The 23,157-nt window shown below is 40.4% G+C and overlaps 1 protein-coding gene across 1 annotated transcript in view; it reads left to right on the forward strand.

Annotated features, from left to right (window-relative positions):
• Nucleotides 1-14: 14 nt before the first annotated feature.
• Nucleotides 15-23,157, forward strand: part of WDR44 (WD repeat domain 44) — a gene marked incomplete at its 5' end in the record, with an annotated part of 39,788 nt that continues 16,645 nt past the window's right edge. The window contains 6 exons of the mRNA XM_025205058.1: nucleotides 15-31; nucleotides 11,905-11,938; nucleotides 16,191-16,265; nucleotides 17,341-17,998; nucleotides 20,943-21,073; nucleotides 22,095-22,190. Coding sequence (XP_025060843.1) covers nucleotides 15-31; nucleotides 11,905-11,938; nucleotides 16,191-16,265; nucleotides 17,341-17,998; nucleotides 20,943-21,073; nucleotides 22,095-22,190 — 1,011 coding nt within the window. The remainder of the gene's footprint in view (nucleotides 32-11,904; nucleotides 11,939-16,190; nucleotides 16,266-17,340; nucleotides 17,999-20,942; nucleotides 21,074-22,094; nucleotides 22,191-23,157) is intronic.

A 23,157-nucleotide genomic window follows, 5' to 3' on the forward strand; every position in this document is an offset into this window, starting at 1 on the left:
CCCGGCCCCGCCCCGCTAGGACCCGATCATGGTGAGACACGCTCGTCGGCGGGCTGCCGCACCTGTGAGCAGCACTTAGCTGCCCTTAACAACCACAGCGCTGTCAGAGATGTGCAACATCCTGAGAGTCCTGTCTTCATATAAACATCAGGCTGGTGTGCAACATCCTGAGGGTCTCGTCTGGAGATGAACATCAGGCAGGCGTGCAGCCGTAAAGCACGGCAGCGTCGGGTGAAAGGGAAGACGCGCGTGCAGCGATAGGCCTTGCCGCTGTGTATAACTGGGGAGCCCCACAGCAGTAAACCACGGCCAGAAAGGCAAATAGCCGGTGCAGAAAACGAGACTTCTGGTGACGTTCTTGTGGCTGGCGCTGCGTAACGGTGTCTGCGGGGCTCCGTTGAATAGGTCTCTTTCACTTGTTGTACCGCACCGTATAGTTGATGTGTATCGGTGACGGTTTAAAACTAAAATCCTAAAATAATATCTAAATCATGAAGTATGTTATGAAGCTGAGGTATTAACCATGAATGTTTTCTCTTCCGTTTATCTGTTGCAAACGCCACTCTTTGTTTAAAGAACAAAAGCGGTGCGCTCCACAGGTTCTTTACTGGCCTCGTGTCTGCAGTCCTTGGGTGGGTGCTCCGTGTCAGGGAAGCCTGCTGTCACGTGTGTTGCGTGGTGGAGAAGAAAGCGCGTGAGCTGTGTGTTCCTAGCAGTATTCTCAGGCAAACCTAAACCAGCCCTTATTTCGGGGATGCTAGTCCCAGCGTGTAAACTTCCTAGTGTTAATCCTGATCACAGTTAGGCTGCATCATTTAGCAGCCGACTTGAAGCCCCTAGAATAGCGGCTTCCAAAATGTTTGGCCCACAGCTCATCATCGACCGCAAAGCAGCAAATATTGGATGTTTTGTTTTCATAGATACATATGAACACTTCCTTTTTTTGCAGCTCAAAAGGAAGGTCGTTGGAAATGTTATTCCATTGCTAACCCTTCAACTGTAATAAAAATATTGGCTGGGCTTAGTGTCTAGAACCAACAATGGACGATCATGCTGGCAAATCAGTAGTGTACAAGTCTGCTAAGGAAATTGAGTCGAGTAGGAAATAAGTGAGACACAAGACAGGATAGCTGACTGATTGTGTGCATCGTGATGTTAACTGTTCTTATTTCTTATTCTGATATACAGTAACATAGAAATTATTTCTGTCTTAAAGGGTGTCTTTTGCATTTAACATGTGGCTGTGGAAGTCCTTTAATTCATGTTCACATTCTAGAAATGTTTAAGGTGCAAAATTATAATTTTTTTCTTTGATTCACCTTTTTTGGCTAGTGGTCACTGACACAGAAAATGTTTCTCTTTTCATAAGAGATGGCATCCCACCCTGGCAGTCTTTAAAAATGTGATGGTTGATTTCTGAGTGTCCTTAGTGTGTTCATGGCGGGGCAGGGGGGAAAGATAACAAAAATGTGGGAACTAGCAGTTCTTAGATATTTGACTACAATGCGGTTTTCTCCAAAAACATTAAATCCTGACTTTGCCATTAATAACATAGGGCGTAATCATGAATATGTATGTAGCGGCTCGGATGGGAGTGAATCCAGAAAAAGGAACTATAATTTAGCAAAGCGATGGTCCAAATTCATGGTTTTGCTTTATTATCTGAGAAAGCAGAGAAAGAGACATAATCTAGGGCTCTGAATACAGGGACGGGTCTAATCCTTTCATTTGTATGGAAACCTCTGTGACCTTGGAGTGGCGCACAACCTTTCCTTGTTTTGCTGCCTACAAAATAGGGATTATGCTTCCTGCCCACATTGCAGAAGTTGTGTGAAGGCTATTTAATGTTTGTAAATAATTAAAAATTAAAGTGCTAAGTATCACTCGCAGAATCAAAGTAGCATGTGTTAGCTGGCTGTGGTTTCAAGTATCTCATTTACTCGATTACAAGATGAGGGTTATTTTCCCCTATTTAATGTGGAATGGGGAGCCCCTCACCTTACAATGAGTATGAGGTGGCAGGGGATGGGCAGCAGCTGCAGCTCTGGCTCCAACCCCAGGGTTGAGGCTGGAGGGAGCTGCTGCCTTTGCACCCCTGCCTCTCCCCCTCTTCCCCCAACACTCTCCCTTGCAGCCTCAAGAAACCACTGCTGTCCTCCACCCCATGCTCTGTCTCCCCTTCTGCCTCACTCCTTACCTTTGCTCCATGCCAGCAGGCTCCATCCTTGCTGCAGCCTGGAGCACAGAGCATGTGTTCCAGTGCTGGCTCTGTACTGCTGCTATGGGACCAGATGGGAGCCATGCTCATGACATGGCTCCAGCAGGGATGGAACTTGCAAGGAAGGAGTGACAGAGCAAAGGGAAGGGAGGTGGAGGGGCAGCTTGAGGGTAAAGACTCTGGGGGGAAGGGGGTCAAAGATGGGAGGAAGGGGGTGGAGGCCCAAGGCTAGGGAGGGGGGGAGCAGAAGCAGCATGAAGGGGGGTGGAAAGGGGGATCAGGGATCTGGGGCTGAGGGGGGCAGGCACAATGGAAGGGTAAGTGGTGGAGGTAGGTGGCAGGGGGCAAGCTCCCTGCCTCTCACTGCCTGCCCTCACTACTCCCCCTACTGCCTATGCTAACACATGCTCCCTATTGCCTCTCCTACCACCTGCCCCCCCCACTGCCTGCCCCATTGCTGCCCCCCATCACCTTTCCCCCCCCACTGACTGCAGTAGTGAGGAGGTGAATTTAAGATGATCCTCCAATAATTAGATTCCATACATTAAAAATTACAATACATTTGTAAATTTTCTTTATCTAGAATCTAATTTTTGGGGGGGTTGTCTTAACTTCAGGGTCATCTTGTATTCGGGTAAACATGGTAGCATTCTTTGTACCATATTCGGTAGTCAAAATGTCTGTCTGTCATTGTGTTTGACCTTTCTTGGTATTAATAATTCACATTTTAAAACATGTTTTTTGAAATCCAGGCCATTCCATCTAGATCAGACAGCAGTTTTTTGTTACCTGTAGTTTAGAAGAAGAACATACTTTTTTGTTTCTAGTCCTGACCCTGGAGCGCTGGTTGCACTTGGAGCTTTCAGTTCATATTGGGGAGCCGTGAGAGTAAGAAATGTCTGAAGATTTACCATGTGGAAGAGAGGCTTGGAAAATCCTTCAAAACACAAGGCACTATGGTAGTCCCGCAAGCTTTGCCAAAGCTGTCTGTATAGCTTAACAAACATTGCAACAGTACTTCCCTTGCTAATTTTTGCTGGCATTCAAGAATGAGTCAATTAATTTGTTCCATGGAAAAAAAAACTTTATCAGGTTTGTACCAGCCACTTTTTTATATGGTACAACAGTGTACATGATCTAAATGTGAATGTCCTTGAGTTACTGGGTGCGTGTATATAAACTTCACGTGCTTGAGTTTTTCCAGACTCTTTTGGCAGTTGCTAATTTAACTTTCCATGCTTTAGCTTAAATATAACAAAGTTGAGATGCACCTAAATATCATGCATAAAAGTAAGATAATGCAGTTTTTAATGTTGAGTTTGAAAACACACACGTACACGAATGCTGCCAGCTTAAAACTGTTGTAATGGGAACAGGCTAGTCAACTGTGTTTGCAAAACTGGCAACGTTTTAACCCTGCAGAACTTTGTGGTTTCAGTGCCTTTGCAAATGAGTGTTTCTTGGCTTTCTGCCTTTTTACTATGCTGATGTCATGTGTGATAAATTTATTTAAAATGTCATCTGTAATAAATTATATCACGTTGATGTGTCAACTTGAGAGTTATAGGACTGAAAAGGCTTTTTCAGTATGAGCATTCTTATTTCTACCCTGTGCAAGTGATCAGAATTTTAAAAACTGTTTGATAGGACTATGTAAATAATACATAAGAGAGAGATTAGCTGTGTAATTTCACATTCTGACTTTATATAGGCCACCAATGAGATCAGGAATTTAAGGGAAATGGTCTAAACTCATACCATAAACCAATTGGACGCTACAAAGTATTAATGTGCATCCATATCCTGGCTGAGACTAGCCCTGCTCCCAGCTCCCATGTCTTCTGTTTCTACTAAGGGAAGGAATAGAGACAGTGGGATTTTCCTTGAGAATGCTGCTTGATCTGCTTAGCTGCATGTTTGTACATTAGTACGAGTGAGCACCTCAGGTTTGAAGTAAGGATGATAACCCCATTGGTTTCTGCAGGTTTTCTGCTTCTACTTTTTTAAGTTTCTAATGTTTGTGGTTCCAGGGCTCAGCTCAGAATATTGTCAGCATTGCTTTACCTTGTTGAACAGAAAGCATAAAATATTTGCGTAGGAGATGTAAGCTTTAGGGGTGGTCAACCCGTGGCACACATGCCAGAAGTGGCACAGGCATCCGTATGTTGGATATGGCAGATGGGTCAGACAACGGAGCCACAGATCAGGCAGGGGCAAGGGATTGCATTGGCCCTTGGGAGAGGGTACAGGGCTTACCCTGTGGCATACCAGCCAAAATGGTTGGGCCTCACTGGTTTACCCGAAGTGGGTGTTGATTTTGAAGTCTAATGGTGATATGAATATCACTGTTTATTTCCTTACAGAACATACGGGGGGAAAATGTTTAGGTTACATAAGATAAACGTTATGGATGAGGAAAAACAATTTCCAGGTCATCTAGTTTTTCCCTGCAGGGGTAAATCAGATTTCTCTAATGTATATTCTTCATGGCTTTTTTCTAGACTACTTGGAGATAGCTGAAATAATGTGGTTTCCACTACATAGTCAGAGAGGCTGTTCTGGAAGTCTTTTTTTTAAACCAGTTTCTCATCTCATGATGGTGACACTTAACTTATGTCCACACACATACATGGCTGCACTTCATATAGATGTGCCCAAGCTAGCTTTAAATTAGCTGCTCAGGTACCAAAACAGTGTAGTTGCAGCAGCTCAGCTCAGCATACTTGCTGGTTTCTGAGTAGCTTTTGTTGTGCTTAGTGGTGGCTGCCTTGTTGAAAGCCAGCTCTGGTATGCCTGCAGGAGCTGCAGCCCTGTATACGTACATTTAGTTTTATTCCTGGCCTTGGAGGAGAATCACTGGTCTAGTGCCAGTCCATAAAACCTATCTTAAGGGCTGATGTGTGGTGTGCCCAGAATGTTTAAGACTTTTTTTTTTAAACTATCTAAATCTACAAACAATTTGAGAGAATGCACAAAGTTTGCTCATTCTCATTAAAGATCTGACCACTTATTTTACAGCTGCAATGCTACGTGGGAATTAGACACCTTGGAGAAGGAACGGATTCTCTTCCACACCCTCTCCAGCAGCACTCTTAGGAAGGCTGTGTTTATACATCACAGGCTGCTTCTTTTATTGACAAGCCAGCTTGATTACAGATGTCTTCACTTATTCTTTGGGAGGAGTTGCTGACATTCCATAAAAGCCAGTAATTTGCGTGCCTAATTTTGGAGTCCAAAGCTGGCATTTTGGCAGAAACAGAATACAGGGGGAGTCTCAGTAGGTAATGAATGGGCATCTTTACACTAGCAGCCCTTCAGGATGTTGATTAGCTTTGAAATTTTTTCTTGATGTATTATTTTATTCAATAGTTACAGCATCCTAAGTAATGAACAGGAACTGTAATTCTATGTAGCAATGATATTTTTGCATTGTTACAATATCGGGCATAAAATCAGTTAAACCACTCCTACGACCTGCATACAACACAAGCGGTAAAGTCATTTGAAACCTTTCTTGTCGCTCATAAAAAGGAAAAAAAAAAAAAGTCATGATTCCCGTCTACAAGATCTTAGGTCTGTTATTCCATTTAACTCGGCATCAAGCAAATACCCATGGATTGCAGCCAAATATTAAATCATACCTTTGAAGGAATAAGTCTTGCTCTAATATCACAAGTAGAGAGAGAGAGTTAGCTGAGTTAATCTGAAGTCAAATAGGAGGCAGGGCAGGGTGTTGCCTACAAAAGCTCGATACCTTTCTGAACAAGTTGTTTTTAAGGTGCCACTCTGCCCTGCCTTCTGTTTAATCACAGTGATATATTCCACACTGAATAGCTTTTAAAAATATTGTGTCTTTTGCTGATGCTGACTCAGTTTTTCTGGGGTAGCAGTATTGAAAGCACTAGGGAAAATGGAGTTCCTTCAGTTCCTCTCCCTCCCCCCTCCTGTTTTAAACACCTCATTTAACAGCATCCTGAGCAGATCTCTTCGATACAGAGCTTTAGGAAGTGGTGCCATGAGTCCTGTCTAGATGAGGGTTCTTGAAATGGCTAGCTCTCATAGTGCTGAATCGGTATTAGTGACAGCCAGATGTTGGGGAAATCTTGTAACGGTAGGCTGAGCGTCCTTTGTAACTCCAACGCTGATAGTGGGGGGAAAAAGAGCACACCGTACTAAAGAACCCGATGGTATGCTAAAGGAAGGGCATAAAACAAAGGAAAGATTAATTGCACATATAGACTGATTCTGGCACGTGGCCTTTTCTCTGTTCCTCCACTTGTCAAATATAAGAGTCAGCCACAAATCAAAGCCATGATGAGAAACTTCTTGTGCAGCCCGTGTTTTATGTTAGAACTTGTTACAAGAAAGTGAAACAGTGTAATAAGTTTTGAAAAGGAATTAGACTTGAGACAAAATAAAAACATCCTCAGTTTCATTAACTAGCGTAAACATTTACAAAAACTTCAAACACCATGCTTTATAGGGCTGTGCAAAGCTTCAGTTGCTGATTCAGTTCGGAGGAGATTCGGCCCAATTCAGTGGCCAAATCTCTGAATCCAAATCGAGTCAGGTGACCCATTAATCGATCAGAATCGAATCGGAAGCCTGTGATTCGAATCGGAGAGATTCGATGATTCAGCCATAGATACAGCTTTATATATATTTAATATGTACCTTGAGGTAACAGGTGCAGCTCATGAATGCTGAGGTGGTGGGGCAGATGGAGTGTCCCATGGGAATACTTCCGGTCCACTTCTGGGTCCGCTGCTGAGCACACGGGGGACCCCCCCAGCTCGGCCGCTCTTTTGCACCCGGGTTCCCTCGCAGCCGATAACTGGGGGCGGGGTCCCCCCATATGCTTGGCGGTGGACAACACCACCCTCACCTGTGCACTCCTGTGGCACGCTCCATCCGCCCCACCATCTCGGCGTTCATGAGCACACCTGGTACCTCGAGGTACGTAGAAAAAGCATATAAAGCTGTGTCTATGGCCGAATTGTTGATTCTCTAAATCGGAATCAAATCTTCAGATTCGGCCAAATCGAATCAGGACAGTGATCTGAATCAGCAAATCGAATCATTGTCTCCCGAATTGGGCCAAATCCAAATCGAATACTGCCTGCTTTGCACACCCCATTGCTTTAGTGAATAGGCCAAACATGGATTTTTTTTTTCTGGAGTTATTCCCGGACTGCCCCTATGGTTGTGGTGGTAATTATAAACCTTCTTTGAAGCAGAGAGTACTGGTTTTTATTGGAGACTAGGTGACCTACCAGATTTTTTTGACAATTCCTTTGTTAACCTATTTCCAGAATGGCATTTGAAAATGAATAGCAACCAGTGGCAAGGCTTTTGTTTTCAAAGCATGCAGCATTAATTACATCCCTATAATGCTTCACCCAGCTTGAGCCATCCTGCATCAGCTGAAGTTCCTGAACACTGTCCAAGGGTAGCCCAAGTAGAGTGCATTGCAGTCATGTATCCTGGTGTTTACAAGGGTGCAGAATCCTGCAGTGAGAACGGCATCGGGAATAGGCACAGCCTCCAGGCCGGCTGTAGGTCAGAGGAAGGAGGAAAGCATTACATGCTACTGCTGTCGACTAAAAATGACAGGCCAGCAATGGATACCCTCGCTGGGGTAGGCTGGCTGTGCAAGATACCGTTCTGGCTTCAGACCAGTCCTTTGCCAGTCAGCATCTCCCTTTAGCACAGACTGAACCCAGATCAGTTTGATAAGAGGCTATTCAGGGGTGAAGATATTAATCTTCATAAAGTTTCTGTTCTTGCTTGAGAGATCCTGCTAGCGTGGAACTGCCCAATAATGGAAAGAGGGAAGAAGGTCTTTTGCAGCCTGGGCAGCTGTAAGATGGATTGGGAGCCTGAATGAATGTGAAAGAAAATTCTTGAGGAAGCTGCTGATAATTTGAAATGGACTGACTGAAATTTCTAATTAACTGTACTGTCCTGTTGGCACTCTCTTGGACTCCCACTTTATAACAGCCTTGAGCCCCTTTTATTCAGATAAGAGGGCAATAGCAATGATACAGTAACCTGAATCAGCTACTCTGTGCATTTCTGTATTTGCATGTAGCTGAAAATTGATTTTTATTTAAAACCATTTTTATGAAATCCATTATACAGAGATGCTCCTGTACCAGTTAGATAATGGCATCATAGATAAACTTCCTGGTTGAATATAAGATTATACTCACCAGTACATTCATAACTAATAATGGAATTTAGCTTATTTATCTTTCTTCTTCTTTTTTGAGTCAAGTACTTTCCATTGCTGGCATCACATTAAAAAACTACTGGATTAAATTTTTCATGCAAGCTCAAGATCATCAGACTGATCTTTGTAACAAAATCAACATGTATTCTAGCATTATTATTAAGAGTTATATTAAGTTCTTTTTTTTCCCTGAAGGAAATTGTTATTGAGATACAGTACTTGTAAAAACATCAGTGTAGGATGAATAGAAATGAGAAAAGAAGAAATCTGCTAATTGTAGGAGGCTGGGAAAATAAAGGAGACCAGACCTAGAAACAGAGAAATAAGGCTGGGAGGGACCTCAAGAGATCAATGTTAATTAAAAAATGTTGGGCAAGAAGTATATTTTCCATCTTTTTTTTTTTTCTTTTGTGGTATATTTGATGTTATAACTGCATAAAAACACCAAACACCTTGTGTTGGGGGGTGGTGGTTGGGACACTTTTTTTTTTCATTTAATTTATTTATAATTAGCATACAAGTCTCATGAATAGGGTTTTTATTGTTAGTTCAAGCACACTACCAGCTGATCTACAAGACTAGTCTTACTACATCCAGTAGTAATTATAGAGAATAATGTTTTATTCTGAATGTATACAAAAGCAACATAAAAGCTTGTTATAGAAAATACAGTTTTTATTCCACATTGTGACCAAATTTTGTGTTTCATTTTGTAGTACCCTCAACAATGTTATGATATTGTTCTCAGTGCTCTTTTCCAGAGGGATTCTGTATGTTTCAGTAATAAATCAAATGGAAAATAATATTTAATATAGTTTCCAGGAGAATCTACAGTTAATTTACTAAACATATCATTTTGAATCTCGAGATAATTGGCCGATAGGAGGTGAGAAGAACAACTATATTTGTCATATCCCATATCATTAGCAAATAAGTAATCTGTTGAAAGGGTGTTTCCCTGCTTGATAGTTTTGTGCATATACCTCACATTTTAATATTACTTTGTGCCATGTAGGGTGAGCTAGATATTTTTGGTTGTTATGGTTATTTAGATGATGCACCACCTAACTGGGACTTTATTATCCTGTCTCTGTATGGGGATGAGTCTGCTGAGGCTCCGCTTTGTTCGGGCCCTTAGCACCACTGTAATAATCATGATTATTAACACTAAGAAATAAAATAGAGCTGATATTTGTGGCTTTAGTGACAGTACTACTTATATTTCTCCCTTTCCTTTTTAATTGAAAATGAAGGGATTTTAGTACAGTTTCAAGTCCTAGTACTTCAAGCGTGACGTGGTTCTGGATAGCTGATTTTATTCATCAATATAGGGTAACAGGCATCTGTTAACTTCTTCAGATGAATCCTAATTTATTGTCCTGAAATCCCTGAATCTTTACTTCTAGGGGTAGTACATATTGATCTGTGAAATGAAAAAAAATCTATCTTACAAATATTCTATATGCTCTGGGCATAAATAAACAGAAATAGCTCTAATTTGATAGCAAACTTAAAATTCACATTTTTAAAAGGGATCTTGTCAACTTGAAACCTAATGATATTTTTAAAAGAGCTAAAAACATTTTTGGATACTTTATTTTTATCTGCATACATTTTGAAGGAATGGGATTTTTGTTTAACTTTCTTTCATGAAGGTTCTACACAAACAGAACGTGCTTTATACAGAGTGCTTTTAGAGGTCTAAATGACTTAGAAAATCTCAGTTTAATTTATTTAGCATAGTTCTGACAAAAAGAAAGTTGAAATAGAAGTCATGTCTTTCTGAATTGTTATCCCTTACAATTATCATTTTTGAAGAAAGTGGAGGAGGAGGATGTTGGAATAAAAAACTCTTTTATTCATGGAAGAGTTAAAAACATGAATAGGTGTATGACAGAGTAATGTTCAGTGATCTCTGCTGCTGGTCAAAGCAGCTCATACATTCTTGCCAACAATTTTAGATTTTATTCTCCATAAGCCTGAAACCATAGTTTTTACTGGTCTAATACAGGTAGAGTTTTTTTCCCCCACATCTAAGTAACTTTAGAGGTTCCTTAGTCAACACAAGTAGCACTTTTCGATATTAGACAGTCTTCTACCTACAACATCAGAAATGAAGAACAAGCTTGGTGTTTGGCTCTGTTGCAAAAGTCCAACCAGTGTGCTTCCCGTTACTGGCTCCCAGACAGCCACTCTAATTAAAACACCTCAGCATCATGTGTATTCAGTATCCCACGTTGCAAAATGGCTGCAGGGGTGCTTTAACTAAAGCTTGTTTGGCCGGTTTCAGTTGCCACCACTTTGAAATACAGGGTACTGAATACACATGATGGTGAAGCACACTGGAGGTTCCAGTTAGATTAATTGAGTCTGCTTGTATAGGCATCCCTAGTGACCTAGAGGCAGTTCAGTGATAGCTAATCCCATTCTCTAATTACGTTTACGTGATGTTACACTTGAATAGATAATACATGTATTTTGGTGCAGAGTATGAACTTCTGAAGGCTCAGTGTAGAAAGCTGTTTTCCTCTTGTGTTGCCAGTGTGGAAGTGTCCACATTTCAGTCCAGGTTCATTTGAGATCTTGGTTGCAGTGTTCACAAGGAGCCTGAAGAGTAAAAAGGCATGACAGAGAGGATGCAAGAGGTCTGGATTGAAGTACTTACCTGCACCGTTTTTGAGTTTCCACTTTTGTTCTTAGTGAGGGCTTCAGTTTTCAGTGGTGTCTATCTGGCATCTCTTACGAGCAATTTTTTTTAATACCTTCTGATTAGAAATGTTCAGCGGATGTAGACACAGAATAGCATAACTTGCACGAGAGGAATGAGGGCAGGGGGCTCAGATTCTGAGAAACGGCTTTTGGCTGGAATATTCCGAGATTACAGCAGTTAGATTCCCAGCTCCTATTTAATTTCAGTGGAAATTGAGCATTTCATTCCTTCTAGCTCCCTGGGAAATCCCTGGTAAGGTTATTTCAACATTATGACAACTACTACTAATTTAACTCTCAGCAAGTCTATAGCAGCTAGGCCCCCTCATATCTTTTTGCTGCCAGAGCTATTCTAGTTCCCCTGAATATTTCAGTGAAAGTTGCTGAGTGTTTTCTGGCAGAGAGTTTGGGCATGGGGGGTGAGTTTTTTCACACCCCTAACCAACGTAACAATGTCAGCAGTATTTTGTTAGATAGGGAGAGCTAAGAGTTAATGACCTTGCAGCATAATCTCTATGGGGTTTGAGGAGGGGTGGGGAGGATTGTTGTTGTTTTTAATGTACAAGAGGCAAACAGTATTTTCAGTCTGAAAATGTAAAGTAAACCACCACTGAAGAGGAAAATGCTCACAGTAATCATTTAACATGCGACTTCCGTTAAGTAAATGAGGAAGGATTTATTTTTGGAGCATTAAGTACCTTTTTGCATGTTTTTTATCTAAATTATTGTTTTCTCTTTCTAACAGGTCACCGACAAAAGTTGGGTCCCATATATTAAAGGTGCGTCTTTTAATATACCCTTTAAACATCTGTCAAGCCATAAATATAATGAAATTAAGTCCTTGATGTTGAGTCATCCTATTTTACCATAGCAGTCTAATTAGGTAGAAAACAGCAAATTAAGAACCTCCTCCGCATCAAACTTTCCTAGCCATGGATTTTTTTTTTCTTTTTTACACCTTTTATGAAGATGAAACTTTTGTTCTTTTTCTGAAAATATAGGTGAACTAATATACTTTGATTTGAGGGGTCATACATTTGTGTTCTTAATTGCATCTGCCATGTGTTCCCCTGGTTAAGTTGTGTGGAGTTACTGGCCCCATCCTTTTGTCGTGTTACAGAAGTATACGTGAACAAGTACAGGGAAATATTTGCAGTTTTGTTTATCTTGACGATTGATTTATTTCAGATCATCGATTTTGTTCTTCCCTTCTGTCACTAAAATAACAATAGAAATTTTAGGAAAGTGTTCATGCTTTAAAAGCTACTGCTTTAGGTTACATGAAACCAAAGCACTAAATTTAGCTTATCGAAGCAGCATCACTGCTTCCCACACAGATAATTAGTATGCTGCATCTATGCACAGTGATAACACAGCTGAATCTCTGACATGTACTAAGTAGTTCAGGTGTTGGTACCAGTATATTTGCAGATGAATTCATGATATGGCTTGGGAGAAGGGCCAAAGATTATGCCATCATCTTTTAAAGGGATAAAGGAATCCTAGCATTATGTCCCAGAGCGTTATGCAATTGGCGATGGAAGAGGCAGCAAATAAGTTGCCACAGCTACTGTGTGTCTGTGTTGGATCTGTAGTGCCAGGCTTTAGAAAGAGAAAGTTCAGTGTCTTTAATACTAGCATTGCACTTGTAGATTTCTCACTGAGGTATTGAGATTAAAGAGGATATTCCTTGATGATGAAGTGTTAAATGTTTGAACTTGTTAATAGGGCTTTTTTCCTCAAATCCAAGGTGAGGTTCCTCCTTCTCCCCGCACCCCATTTATCATGGGGAGGCTTGGGCAAGAGAAAGCCCTCTGTCATGGATTTGAGTACAAGATGGGAGGAGGTTGGGGTGATGGGACTGCTGGAGCTCCGACTCCAGCCTCAACCCAGGCTTTGTGTTGGAGTTGCATCCTCTCTCTTTGCCTCCTCCCCCTCTACCGCCCCCACCACTGGGGTAGGCATGGGGGGGCGGGGGGTGGACATCAGGGCATACAGTCATCGGGGGGGATGACACGGGGATGGGATGACGCACAGGCAGCAAGGGCCAAAGGTCTGGCCATTTACCTCCCCCTACCACCTGCCCCTCTGCAGGGTGGTGGGTGGGGGTAACAAATTTAAGATGTCCCTCCAATAATTAAGTTCTGTACATGGGAAATTAAAACAAGTTTATGAATTTTTCTATATATAAAATCTAGTTATTGGAGGGTCACATTAAATTCAAAGTTGTCTTGTATTTGGGTAAATGTAGCTCCATGTTTATCCTAACTAAAATTAGCACATGTTGAAATAGATTCAGTTGGATTTATGTAGCCTTGACTCAGCTGAGAAATTTTAGTTGTAATCTAGTCTTTTTATTGTATATATTCTCTAGATGCTGTTGCTTAATTGCTAATAAGGTTCTCAGTTTTACACATTTTCATTATGAGGTACTTTTCTAAATCTCTTCACCTTCAAAAATCAGCTTTGGAAAACACAGTGCTGTTCTCTTCTCTGCTTGGCACCATATCAGTTCATTAAACTTGTGACTAACAGTAGTGTGTGCCTTGGAGGAGTCTGAACTTTTTCACAAGTTCGAAGTCTAACAGGTGTGTTAAGGTCAACAAGTGAAAATTTAAAAAAAGGGAGGGGGGCTTGTTTCTATAGTGGTTATTGCTGTGAGTTTTTATCAGTGTGTACTATTTTGTCACTTTGTCAGTACACCTTTGAAGAACACCTTGGCTTAAAATGAGTAATTAGTTTGTTAATGGAGGTTTAGTTCACGAAGGTGCCTAAACAACACTGGTGTTGTTGCAGTGTGTGTTAGTACAGATTCCTGGGCTGAGATTTGCAAAAATGAATGCCTCAAGATAAGCTGTCCAAAGTAAATTGGATCCCTCTGACTTCCACTGGGCTCTGCTGGAAGCTGGGCTTTCCTGAAAATTAGCAAAGCTAATTTGCATATCTTATTGTGTATTCAGGTTCCTGCAATTTAGGGCTCCCACTTTTTGGAAACTTGCCTTGTTAACCCCTCCCTCTCCTCCCCATTTACAGTTGTGCATTGTGTTGCAGTCCCTACATTCATCATTAGGCCACAAAAATGTTGATGTCTAGTTTTAATTGTGCCTGATCCATGATTTTATTACAGACTAAACTTCTTTCTGTATTGGCATAAAAAGATTTTGGTCTTATACTAATTGCTTCCCAGTGCTGGTATGGCTTAATATGCTAATTAGTGTAGAAAAAATAAAACTGCTTATACAGTCATACTAGAAAAGTCACCCTTTGAAATCTTAGCAAGACAAGTGCAGGCTGGCAGAGTAGAGGGCCTGGGCCTCGCTTGGTAAACAGTAACTCTTCAGGTGCTCTAAAATATGAAGTGTATGTGTATCACCTGGAATGTCTTCAGAAATGCAGTAAGACGTATGAGATGGGGAAGGGGGGGGAGGTGGAGAGAACTTTTCACTTCCGATCAAATCAAAATCTCCCCGGCTTAAACAAGAACTGCCGTTTCCTGTTGAGTCAAGTCAGAACTGCAAAGTGCTGATGAAGTTAAGCCCTTAAGTGAATTGCAATAACTCGTGTGTATTAAATGCTTCTCCAGGTTGAAATTATTTCTGATTTCCAGTGTAACTCTTTGCTTTTATCACTGCTGAGCACTTCAGTGTCATGTTAAATATTTCAATCTCCATTAAGAAAAAACAGTTCCTTTTGATGTGATTTTGTTTTTGTTATAGTAAAAGTGCACGGCTGCCAGTTAAGTTGGGATAACACCTAGAAATAGAATTAACTGTAGTTGCTTGACCTAACTAAAATGGTTGATATTTTAGAATTACGTTCCAGAGATTTGCTGCATTATGTTGGCATATGGATGATGATTCAGTCTTCACAGTTGGATGGATTGCTTTTGAAATTAGTTTTTGCATGGAGGGAATATTCTCGAGCTTTAAGACATCTAATAGCTTATACTGGGGTAAAGTGAAGTTGCCAGTTGAAACTTCCTAGTGTTGAACACACAAAAAGCACTAAGTTTGGAAGTGCATTTAATACACTTAATTTGAAACTCCACTCTGTCAGTTTGCACTGCTCTTGCAGGGATCACGGGCAGTTCATTGCTAAGATTTATGCCACATGCAGAGCAGGGTAGACAAGTTGCTGTTATAGAGACAATTGGAGCTTGATGGTTTAGGTCTCTCTTGGGAAGTAGGAAGGCTGGCTTGAGCCCTTTCAGGAAGTGGGGAGCCTAGAACTCAGGTCTCCTGCTTTCTGGTGATGGCTCTACCCACTAATTCACTATGTAATAAGATGGGCACTGCCTGTTTCAGCCGTGCTTTTGGGGAAAGAAGGTATTTTGGCTACTGGTAAGGCATATTAGGTATGATGTGACCATACCCACCAGATCAGGCCCTTACAGGGTCTTGGGTGGAAGTTAGGCACTACTCCGTCTTGTTTCTGGATAGTGATGAAGCTTAGGCTGGAACCAGGCTGTTAGCTGTATAGTCTGGGGTGCTTCCACTTATACATGGAAGCCTAGGTTTAGATGCATAAACTTTCTGGGTCAAAGTGTATAGACTGAAGGAATTTGTGCCTAATGGGTTTCGCAGGGTCTTTCTGGAATCCTTTTTTTTTGGCCTCAGCAAGCAGAATTTTATCTCCTAAGTCGCATTTCAGGTGCCCAATGTTCTGATTTCTGTGTAGAATCAAGTAGATGGTAGAAAGTTCCCGTGCAATGGGGAGAGATCTGCTTCAGTTCTCCCCTATAAGAACAGGAGCAGAACAGAAATCCACTGAAATTAAACTGCTTTTTATTGTTCAGAGTAGTGTATATTTGTTTCCTTGACTGATGCCAGTATAAAATATTCTTTCTAATGCCATTTATAAAGTACTACAGGCTCTCAGCATGCAGCTATAAGAAAGCCTTCAGGGTCACAAAATTGTTTGCCCTCTAGCATATTTGATTCTGTGCTACATTGTACTGTTCCTAAATTATCTTTCCTGAAATTCCTTAAATTCCTGGTGACAAATTTCTTATTACATTCCCATATTTTACAGGATACAGACAGCAGTATACACAAAGTCGAAAATGATGTCTTAATACAAGAAGTGAAACAAGATGACTCTAAAGAGGTTAGTTAAATACCTTTATAGAGATATGTGTAATACCTAAACTTTAATTTTCTAGCTTACTGACATTTTAAAATCAAAAGTTAATGTTTCTAGCCAATATATTGAAAAATTAAGCAATGCTGGTTAGAAAATAAACACAAAGATTTTTAGAAACTTATTTCTTGTTAACAGAAGAGACACGGGGCATGTTTACACATTCATTAATGCACTTTTGCTAGCACACATTAAGTTTAGTACCTCCGTTGTGAGGCACTAGAAAGAATCTCATTAGCCTATATTAATGTGCATTAACAAAAGTTTGCAGGTTGTTTTGGTTACAGGGTGTAGGTTGTAGCCGTGTTGGTCTAAGCACATAGGCAGACAAGGTTCTTTGGGTGAATCTGATATCTACTGTTAGACCAACTTAAATAGTTGGACAAAAAATGTTAAGCAAGTTTTTGGGTTTAAAAACCCTTAGTCAGGCTGCGGAAGTTTCTGCAGTTGGTGTGTGCTCTTGCTGGATGGAATGAAAAGTAATGAAGCCAGAGGCTGGGCTGGTTTTTTTGTGACACTTTAATTTGCATTAAAATAGGCTAATGTGCATTAAAGTGCACTTGTAGATGCACCCACATTTAAGCAAAGATTCAAGATTCATGGCTGCTAAAACACCTTGTTAATTTACAACATTGTAAAATACTCAAAAAGATAACCATTTTTTCCCTCTTTAAACCAGTCTTGTCTCTTTAAAATACCAACAAAAAAAAATGTCAACTAGAACTAAAATATTTACTTTCAAGCCATGCTAAAAAGCAAGGAAATATAACTGAGCTGAAAAAATTGCTTGTTTCTATTACCATTCAAATGGATTTATTTTGGGGCTTATCTCTTAGCTCAATAGCCTTGTTTCAACAGCACTGGAAATAATAATTCTTTTTGTATGTGCTTGTTCTCATCGTAAAGGAAAGCAGTTTTTTCCAGCAAACCTAAGATTTTTTTCCTATGCCACTCCATTTATTCATGTATTAGATGGCAAGTAGTGCTTTCTGCATGCTTATGTGACACACAAGTATAAATATTTTTATTTCTTTGGTTTTAGATTATTGACAGTATTATAGAAGAAAGCCAAAAGGTACAACAGCTAGATGATGATCATTTGGTTTCCAAAGGAAAAGAACTAAATCAAACTTCAGATACGAGCACTTGGATTTCTGGAGCAGATATCCTTAGTAATATACCAGAACTATTAGCTGCAAAAAATGCGTTACAAGAAGATACTCAAGAGCCTGTGGATCAGAGCGAGTGTAAGGAAACTGAACTTGAATCCGGGAAACTTTTGCTTTCTTCTGATCATCCCTTTGAGCAACAAGAAGGTGAAACCACTAATAAACTCGCAGAAATAATAAACTCAGCTGAAGAACTTAAAAATGCTGAAACAGAAACAGCAGAAGAACTATCTCAAAATGAGGAAATAACTGAAGTAAAACAGACAGATACTTTAGAACAGGTGGCTTCAGATTGCTTACCTACCAAAGATCTTGCTACAACAGAAGAATTGCCTCCAGCCAAACCCCGCAGGCAGCTTACTGTAGAACCTGACATAGTTGCTAGCACGAAGAAACCAGTTCCAGCACGGCCCCCACCACCAGCAAATGTTCCTCCTCCAAGACCACCACCACCAGCACGGCCTGCTCCACCCCCACGGAAGAAAAAGAGTGAACTGGACTTTGAGGTGCAAAAATCATCTGGTTTAGATGGTAAGTATTCACATTAAGGTGCTCTCTAGTTTAATCCAGCAGCCTCTTATCGGTGCAGTTATCCTTTTTCTGCTTTTTACTAAAGCCATCGGTTGTTCAACTTAATGACTTTTCTGTGCTTGTATTAAATGCACTCAACTGAACAATCACAGTCGAATTTTAAAAGTACTGACAATTTAGGAACACAAGTCCCATTTAAATCATCAGTAGAGCTGGTCCTTGTTAACTCATATAGGTGTTAAAATAAAAATCCCGTTCCATGCTTCTTACAGAATTTCACCTTTGTGTTTGTTATATGGTAGAAAGTGAAGGAAAGGATATTTTCAGTCTTGTAATTTCACTGTGCACATTTGTAGCATATTGTGATCAGTGTCACTATTTTCTGTGTTTGGCTGTTCCCGTGATGATCTCTTGTGCAGCAGCAGGAGGCTAAAAGGTTTTTGTTTTGCCCTTTTTTAAAGCAATTATAAAGCTACAAAATGGCATTGACTCAAAGTATTTTTAATTGACTAAATCTTCAGAACTTGGGTATGTATTTATATTAGATTTTTTTAAATATCTAACATACTTATGACTTCAGTATTTACCTGAGTTTTGTACCTACAGGATATGCTTACTAACCTTGACTGCAGCTGTGCATCTGTTATACCAGTTTATGCTAAGTAACAATAGTGTTCTGCTGCAATTGGAATTGCTCAACAGGAGTAAGAACGGTCAATCTAAAATGGTATCCAGTTCACAAAAACTGCATAAACGAGCCTTTGGAGTTAGATTTCTGATGCAGTCTCTTTCAAAAATAAGCATTAAGTAGAACAAGAAGCTTCTTCCTTGATCTTATGTATCCTTTCTTTTCCCCAAATCTGTTTTTAGGGTCCCTCATATTTATAGTTCTGGCTTATGCTACCCTATTCATAAAGCATACGCTGTGAGATGTATGTTTTAAAGGTGGTGGTATTAGTCATGTGCTTTCATCTGCCATTAGTTCCAGTAACTCTTTTCTGTAAGTTTGATGTTTAAGCAGGGTACCTAGGTGGTGAAGTGTTTTTTTCGGAGGAAAGCTAACCTTCACTCCAGTAAACGGGGAAATTGCGTAAGAATCAGCATGTCACAAATCCAAATGTATAGTCCAATTTCTGTGTGTGTGTGTGTGTGTATGTATATATACATATAATATTTATTTTTAAATGAAGAGGAGATGCTGAGGCTTTAATGCGGTAACTGTATAATTATAGCTACAGATTATTTCTTTTTTCTACTGCTGTTCAAAATTTTAGAAGACCTTTGAAAGGTTGTACCATAAATCTTTATTTTCAGAGAAGTAGCCTTGTAATAAATCTTTCTTAGGTTCAAATTGGTGTGTCCAAGCTTGCCAAGTAAAAATACTTTTAACAAGCACCGTGTTTACAAACGTAGGTTTGTAAGAGAGCTTGCAGAAATTTCTGTAACATACAGGGCTTTATTTTTTCCTTCTAGAATAAGAGAATTAAACATAGCAAAGGCTAGAAACTCAATCCTTCAGTGACACAGATGTTTTGCTTGATCAGTTGACTGCGGAGACCTGTCTTTTTGTAAGATCTTAGCTTCCAACTTGTCCAAGTTTATTTGACTTACTGGGATAAAGGGGTGCTGGTCACAGCCGGAAGTGAAAGGCACCTGGACTGTGTGTGGGTAGCCATAACATATCCTTCAAAATGGGGCAGAGGAGTGCCCTGCATCTGGCAGGGTTTGTAAAAGAGACTTTGGGGTGGCAATGAATGAATGTGGTGGCAGTTAGTGGAGAACCAAAATGGGTTATCACATCTGTTGGTGCTGGAGATGTAAAGGGAACCAGAAAGGCAGCAAGCTGGTGGTGGAATACAGAAGATCCTTTCTGCCCATATCGCTTAGGACTGCCAGGAGCAGTGCACAACATAATTATGACCACAGGTATTTCCCCAGAGGTGGCTGTCACACACTGGCCAGTTCTCAAATTCTTCTGCACGCACAGATGGGGCCTTTATATAATGTGGAACCACTGGGCAGCAGAATGTTATTGTATTAGCATTTTTTTATTGTGTTGGGGAAGTGATATGATTTTTCTTTTAAGTGAACCCACCGGGGAGTTTACCTAAGAAAGTTAGAATCGGGGAGCTAAAAAGAACAGCTTTGTAATCAATTTACTTCTGCCTGCTGGGAAATGTTGGTTATTCTTACGTTTTGGGAAATGTTTTGTGAATGGGAATTGGTACAGTCTTGATGTGACATCATGTAAGAACGTATGTGAGAGAGCGTTCCAGAGAAGTAGCTTGAAATGCAGTAAGAAAACACAGGACTAAATTGTGGCCTAAATACAGCACTGTTGCAGGTGAGCATGTCTTAAAAAATGTTTAAAAGCCACAAAGAAAACAAGGGTCACCCTATTGTTGAGAGTAACATTTTGGTCAAGTCATGTCAGAACATTTTCCCTTCAGACTGTAGTCATGCTGAAATTATCCCCCACATAGTAAATATTTTTTTTCCCATTGTATTAAAAAGCCTTGTTTTATTGTTCCACCAAAGCATAGTTCAAATAAGTGCTAGCAAAGTCTTGTGCAAAGTATAGAGCAATGAACTGTGTCCATGCATTACCGAGTGGATGAAGCAACCTGGCCTGCAGATCCCAACAGAATGATGCACAGTCTATATCTCCAGCCTACACGAGTTAACAAAAATGAGTGTTACTGGGACCGAGAAACTTCACTTTGGGCATATTCCTTCCCCCAACCTGTCCCAGTTTTGTGCATGGGGGAAATGTTCATGAAATATAAAATTTGCAGTTTGGATTATCAGCAGAACATATTTTATCAACTAATATAACTTTGATTAAATGGTCAGTTTGGGGGGATTAGAATCAAGTGCACTGCACCTTTTTGTGATTATCTTCCTAGCAACACATACTACTTCTTAACAAGAAGTCTCTTTGCAGTTTCTAGAGAGAATTTTACAACTGGTGGTCTGTTAGCTCCAAGTACAGGGGCAGAGTGCATGACCAAAGATTCCCAGCCTTCTTTGGATCTGGCAAGTGCAACTAGTGGAGATAAAATAGTTACTGCACAGGTAAATAAACTATTATTAATCTGTATTTTTGTATCCGCTGAAAAACCTGCTAATGTATCAGGACTCCATTGTGCCAAGCACTGTGCACTCGCAATAAAAAAATGGCCTCTGCCTCAAAGCACTTGTGAACTAAGTCTTTTTTAAGACTGTTTATTAAAGAATTTTAACTTTTCTATGGCACTAGGTCATTTAAACGGTCACTTCCATACTGTAAATTATGGGAAACTATGTGTGTTTGTGTGCATATGTGGTGCGTTCAAAACCTAATGCAGGAAAGTTCATAAATAAGGTGATATCACCGACAGGAGAGAGAGCATTTCACGAGGATCTGGTCTCCTAGAGTTGACTACAGACAATAGCAAGCTTAAGTGCTTTCAATTCTTTCCTCTCCAGCCTCTCGAATCCACTCACCTGCATCTGTTCCAGTTCTCTCAGGATGGCCCAATACAAAAGAAAGAATTGATCAGTCTCTGAGCGCTTCTCTCATCTGAATATTATTACTTTCAGTCTCTCAGTCCACCTTTTTTCATTTGATTCTATGGTGGCTTTTAAGAAGTCCCTTGGCATCCAAATTGTGGCCAGGTTCCTCCCTGGTATTAAATACACTGTAGTCTTGTGAATTAGTTGGGTACGTAATTTTCATAGAAAATGGGAGCTGGAAAGAAACTCACTTATTCCAGCTCAGAGGTAACTGTGCACACAGAGAGGAAAGCTATTTAGAATATGTGGGAAGTGACAAGAGGGATCATGAGATCCAGAAGTGTTGCACACCCACAGGTGCTCAGCACTTATGAAAAGCAGCAGAGTAGGTTTTAAATATTGTGTTCAGTTGTCCATCTGTTTTGTCATTCAGAGTTTTTTTGATTTCAGAATACTCAAAACTTTTTATTTATAAATGTATCTACTTGTATTGGAAAATGGGTATAATCATTTTCTAGAAATCTCGTTGGTACGGTCATTGTTACTTTCCAATACTGGAATTACAATGAAATTAATGTGTTTTATATAAATAAAACTACAGGAAAATGGGAAAGCAGGCGATGGAGAAACAATTACAAATGAAGTGCTTGGACCACAGCGACCCAGATCTAATTCGGGAAGAGAACTCACGGACGAGGTATGAATGGGACTTTGGGGCATAACGCCTCCTCAAACCGGAAAAAAAATCAAGCACAAGTTGAGAGCGGATCAGCCTCCGTACATTGTTGAGCTATGATATACTGTGGTGAAACATGAGAAGTCACATTTACCTGTGTGCTTACCTTGTCACTCATGGCCAGGTTTGAATGCCGCTGGGGGTAGTGAAGTGGAATTCAGGAGTGTTTGGTTGTGTTTACCCTAGGAGTTACTATAGTTACTTATAACTTCAGGTTTTTTTGTGTGTATTGTTGGCATCCAGTCGTTATCAAATTCCTCTTCACCCGTAAGTCAAAAGCTGTCTTGCTGTCAGGATGGCATTCTTAATTTTCAGTGTATTTCCTCTTCCTCTTTGTTTCTTCTGCCATAGTACCTTAACATGGTACTACTGGGCGCCTATACACAAGCAGCAAGACTTCTAACACACTGTAATTGCAGACTTGATTAATCAAGTCTGCTGGAGCATGGCAATTACTACGCTCCAGCAGCCTCCCGTGTCTCATGTATCAGCATCCCTGCACTTTAAAATGCGGCGGGGCACTTTATCTAAAGCTTGTTCGACAAACATTAGATAAGGTTCCCCCACCGCCATTTTGATGGTACACTGATACACAAGATGCTCCAGACACGTCAATTAGAGCAGCTCTTGAGGAATCAGTAAGCATGTGCATAAACGCTTCCTATTCCTCTCTTTCAAATACGCCTTCTGCATTCTCTCATGAATGTAGAAAAATGAGTGGAAATTTTAGCAAGCTTTTTTTTGCCAGACATGTAGAAAGAAGGGGAAGGAGAGAATGGAACACTTCTCTGGTGTTATGAAGAAATAGGTATATTAACAAATGAAAGTAGGGGTATGACTTAGCCATCTGATCTTATTTTTGCCCTAGTCAGGTGGTAGGCAGAAACACTACATGAGTCCTGCTCAAGGCAAAATCATTCTATCCCAG

This window comes from Alligator sinensis, unplaced genomic scaffold (assembly GCF_000455745.1).
Source record: "Alligator sinensis unplaced genomic scaffold, ASM45574v1 scaffold1059_1, whole genome shotgun sequence".
Classification (NCBI taxonomy): Eukaryota; Metazoa; Chordata; order Crocodylia; family Alligatoridae; genus Alligator; species Alligator sinensis.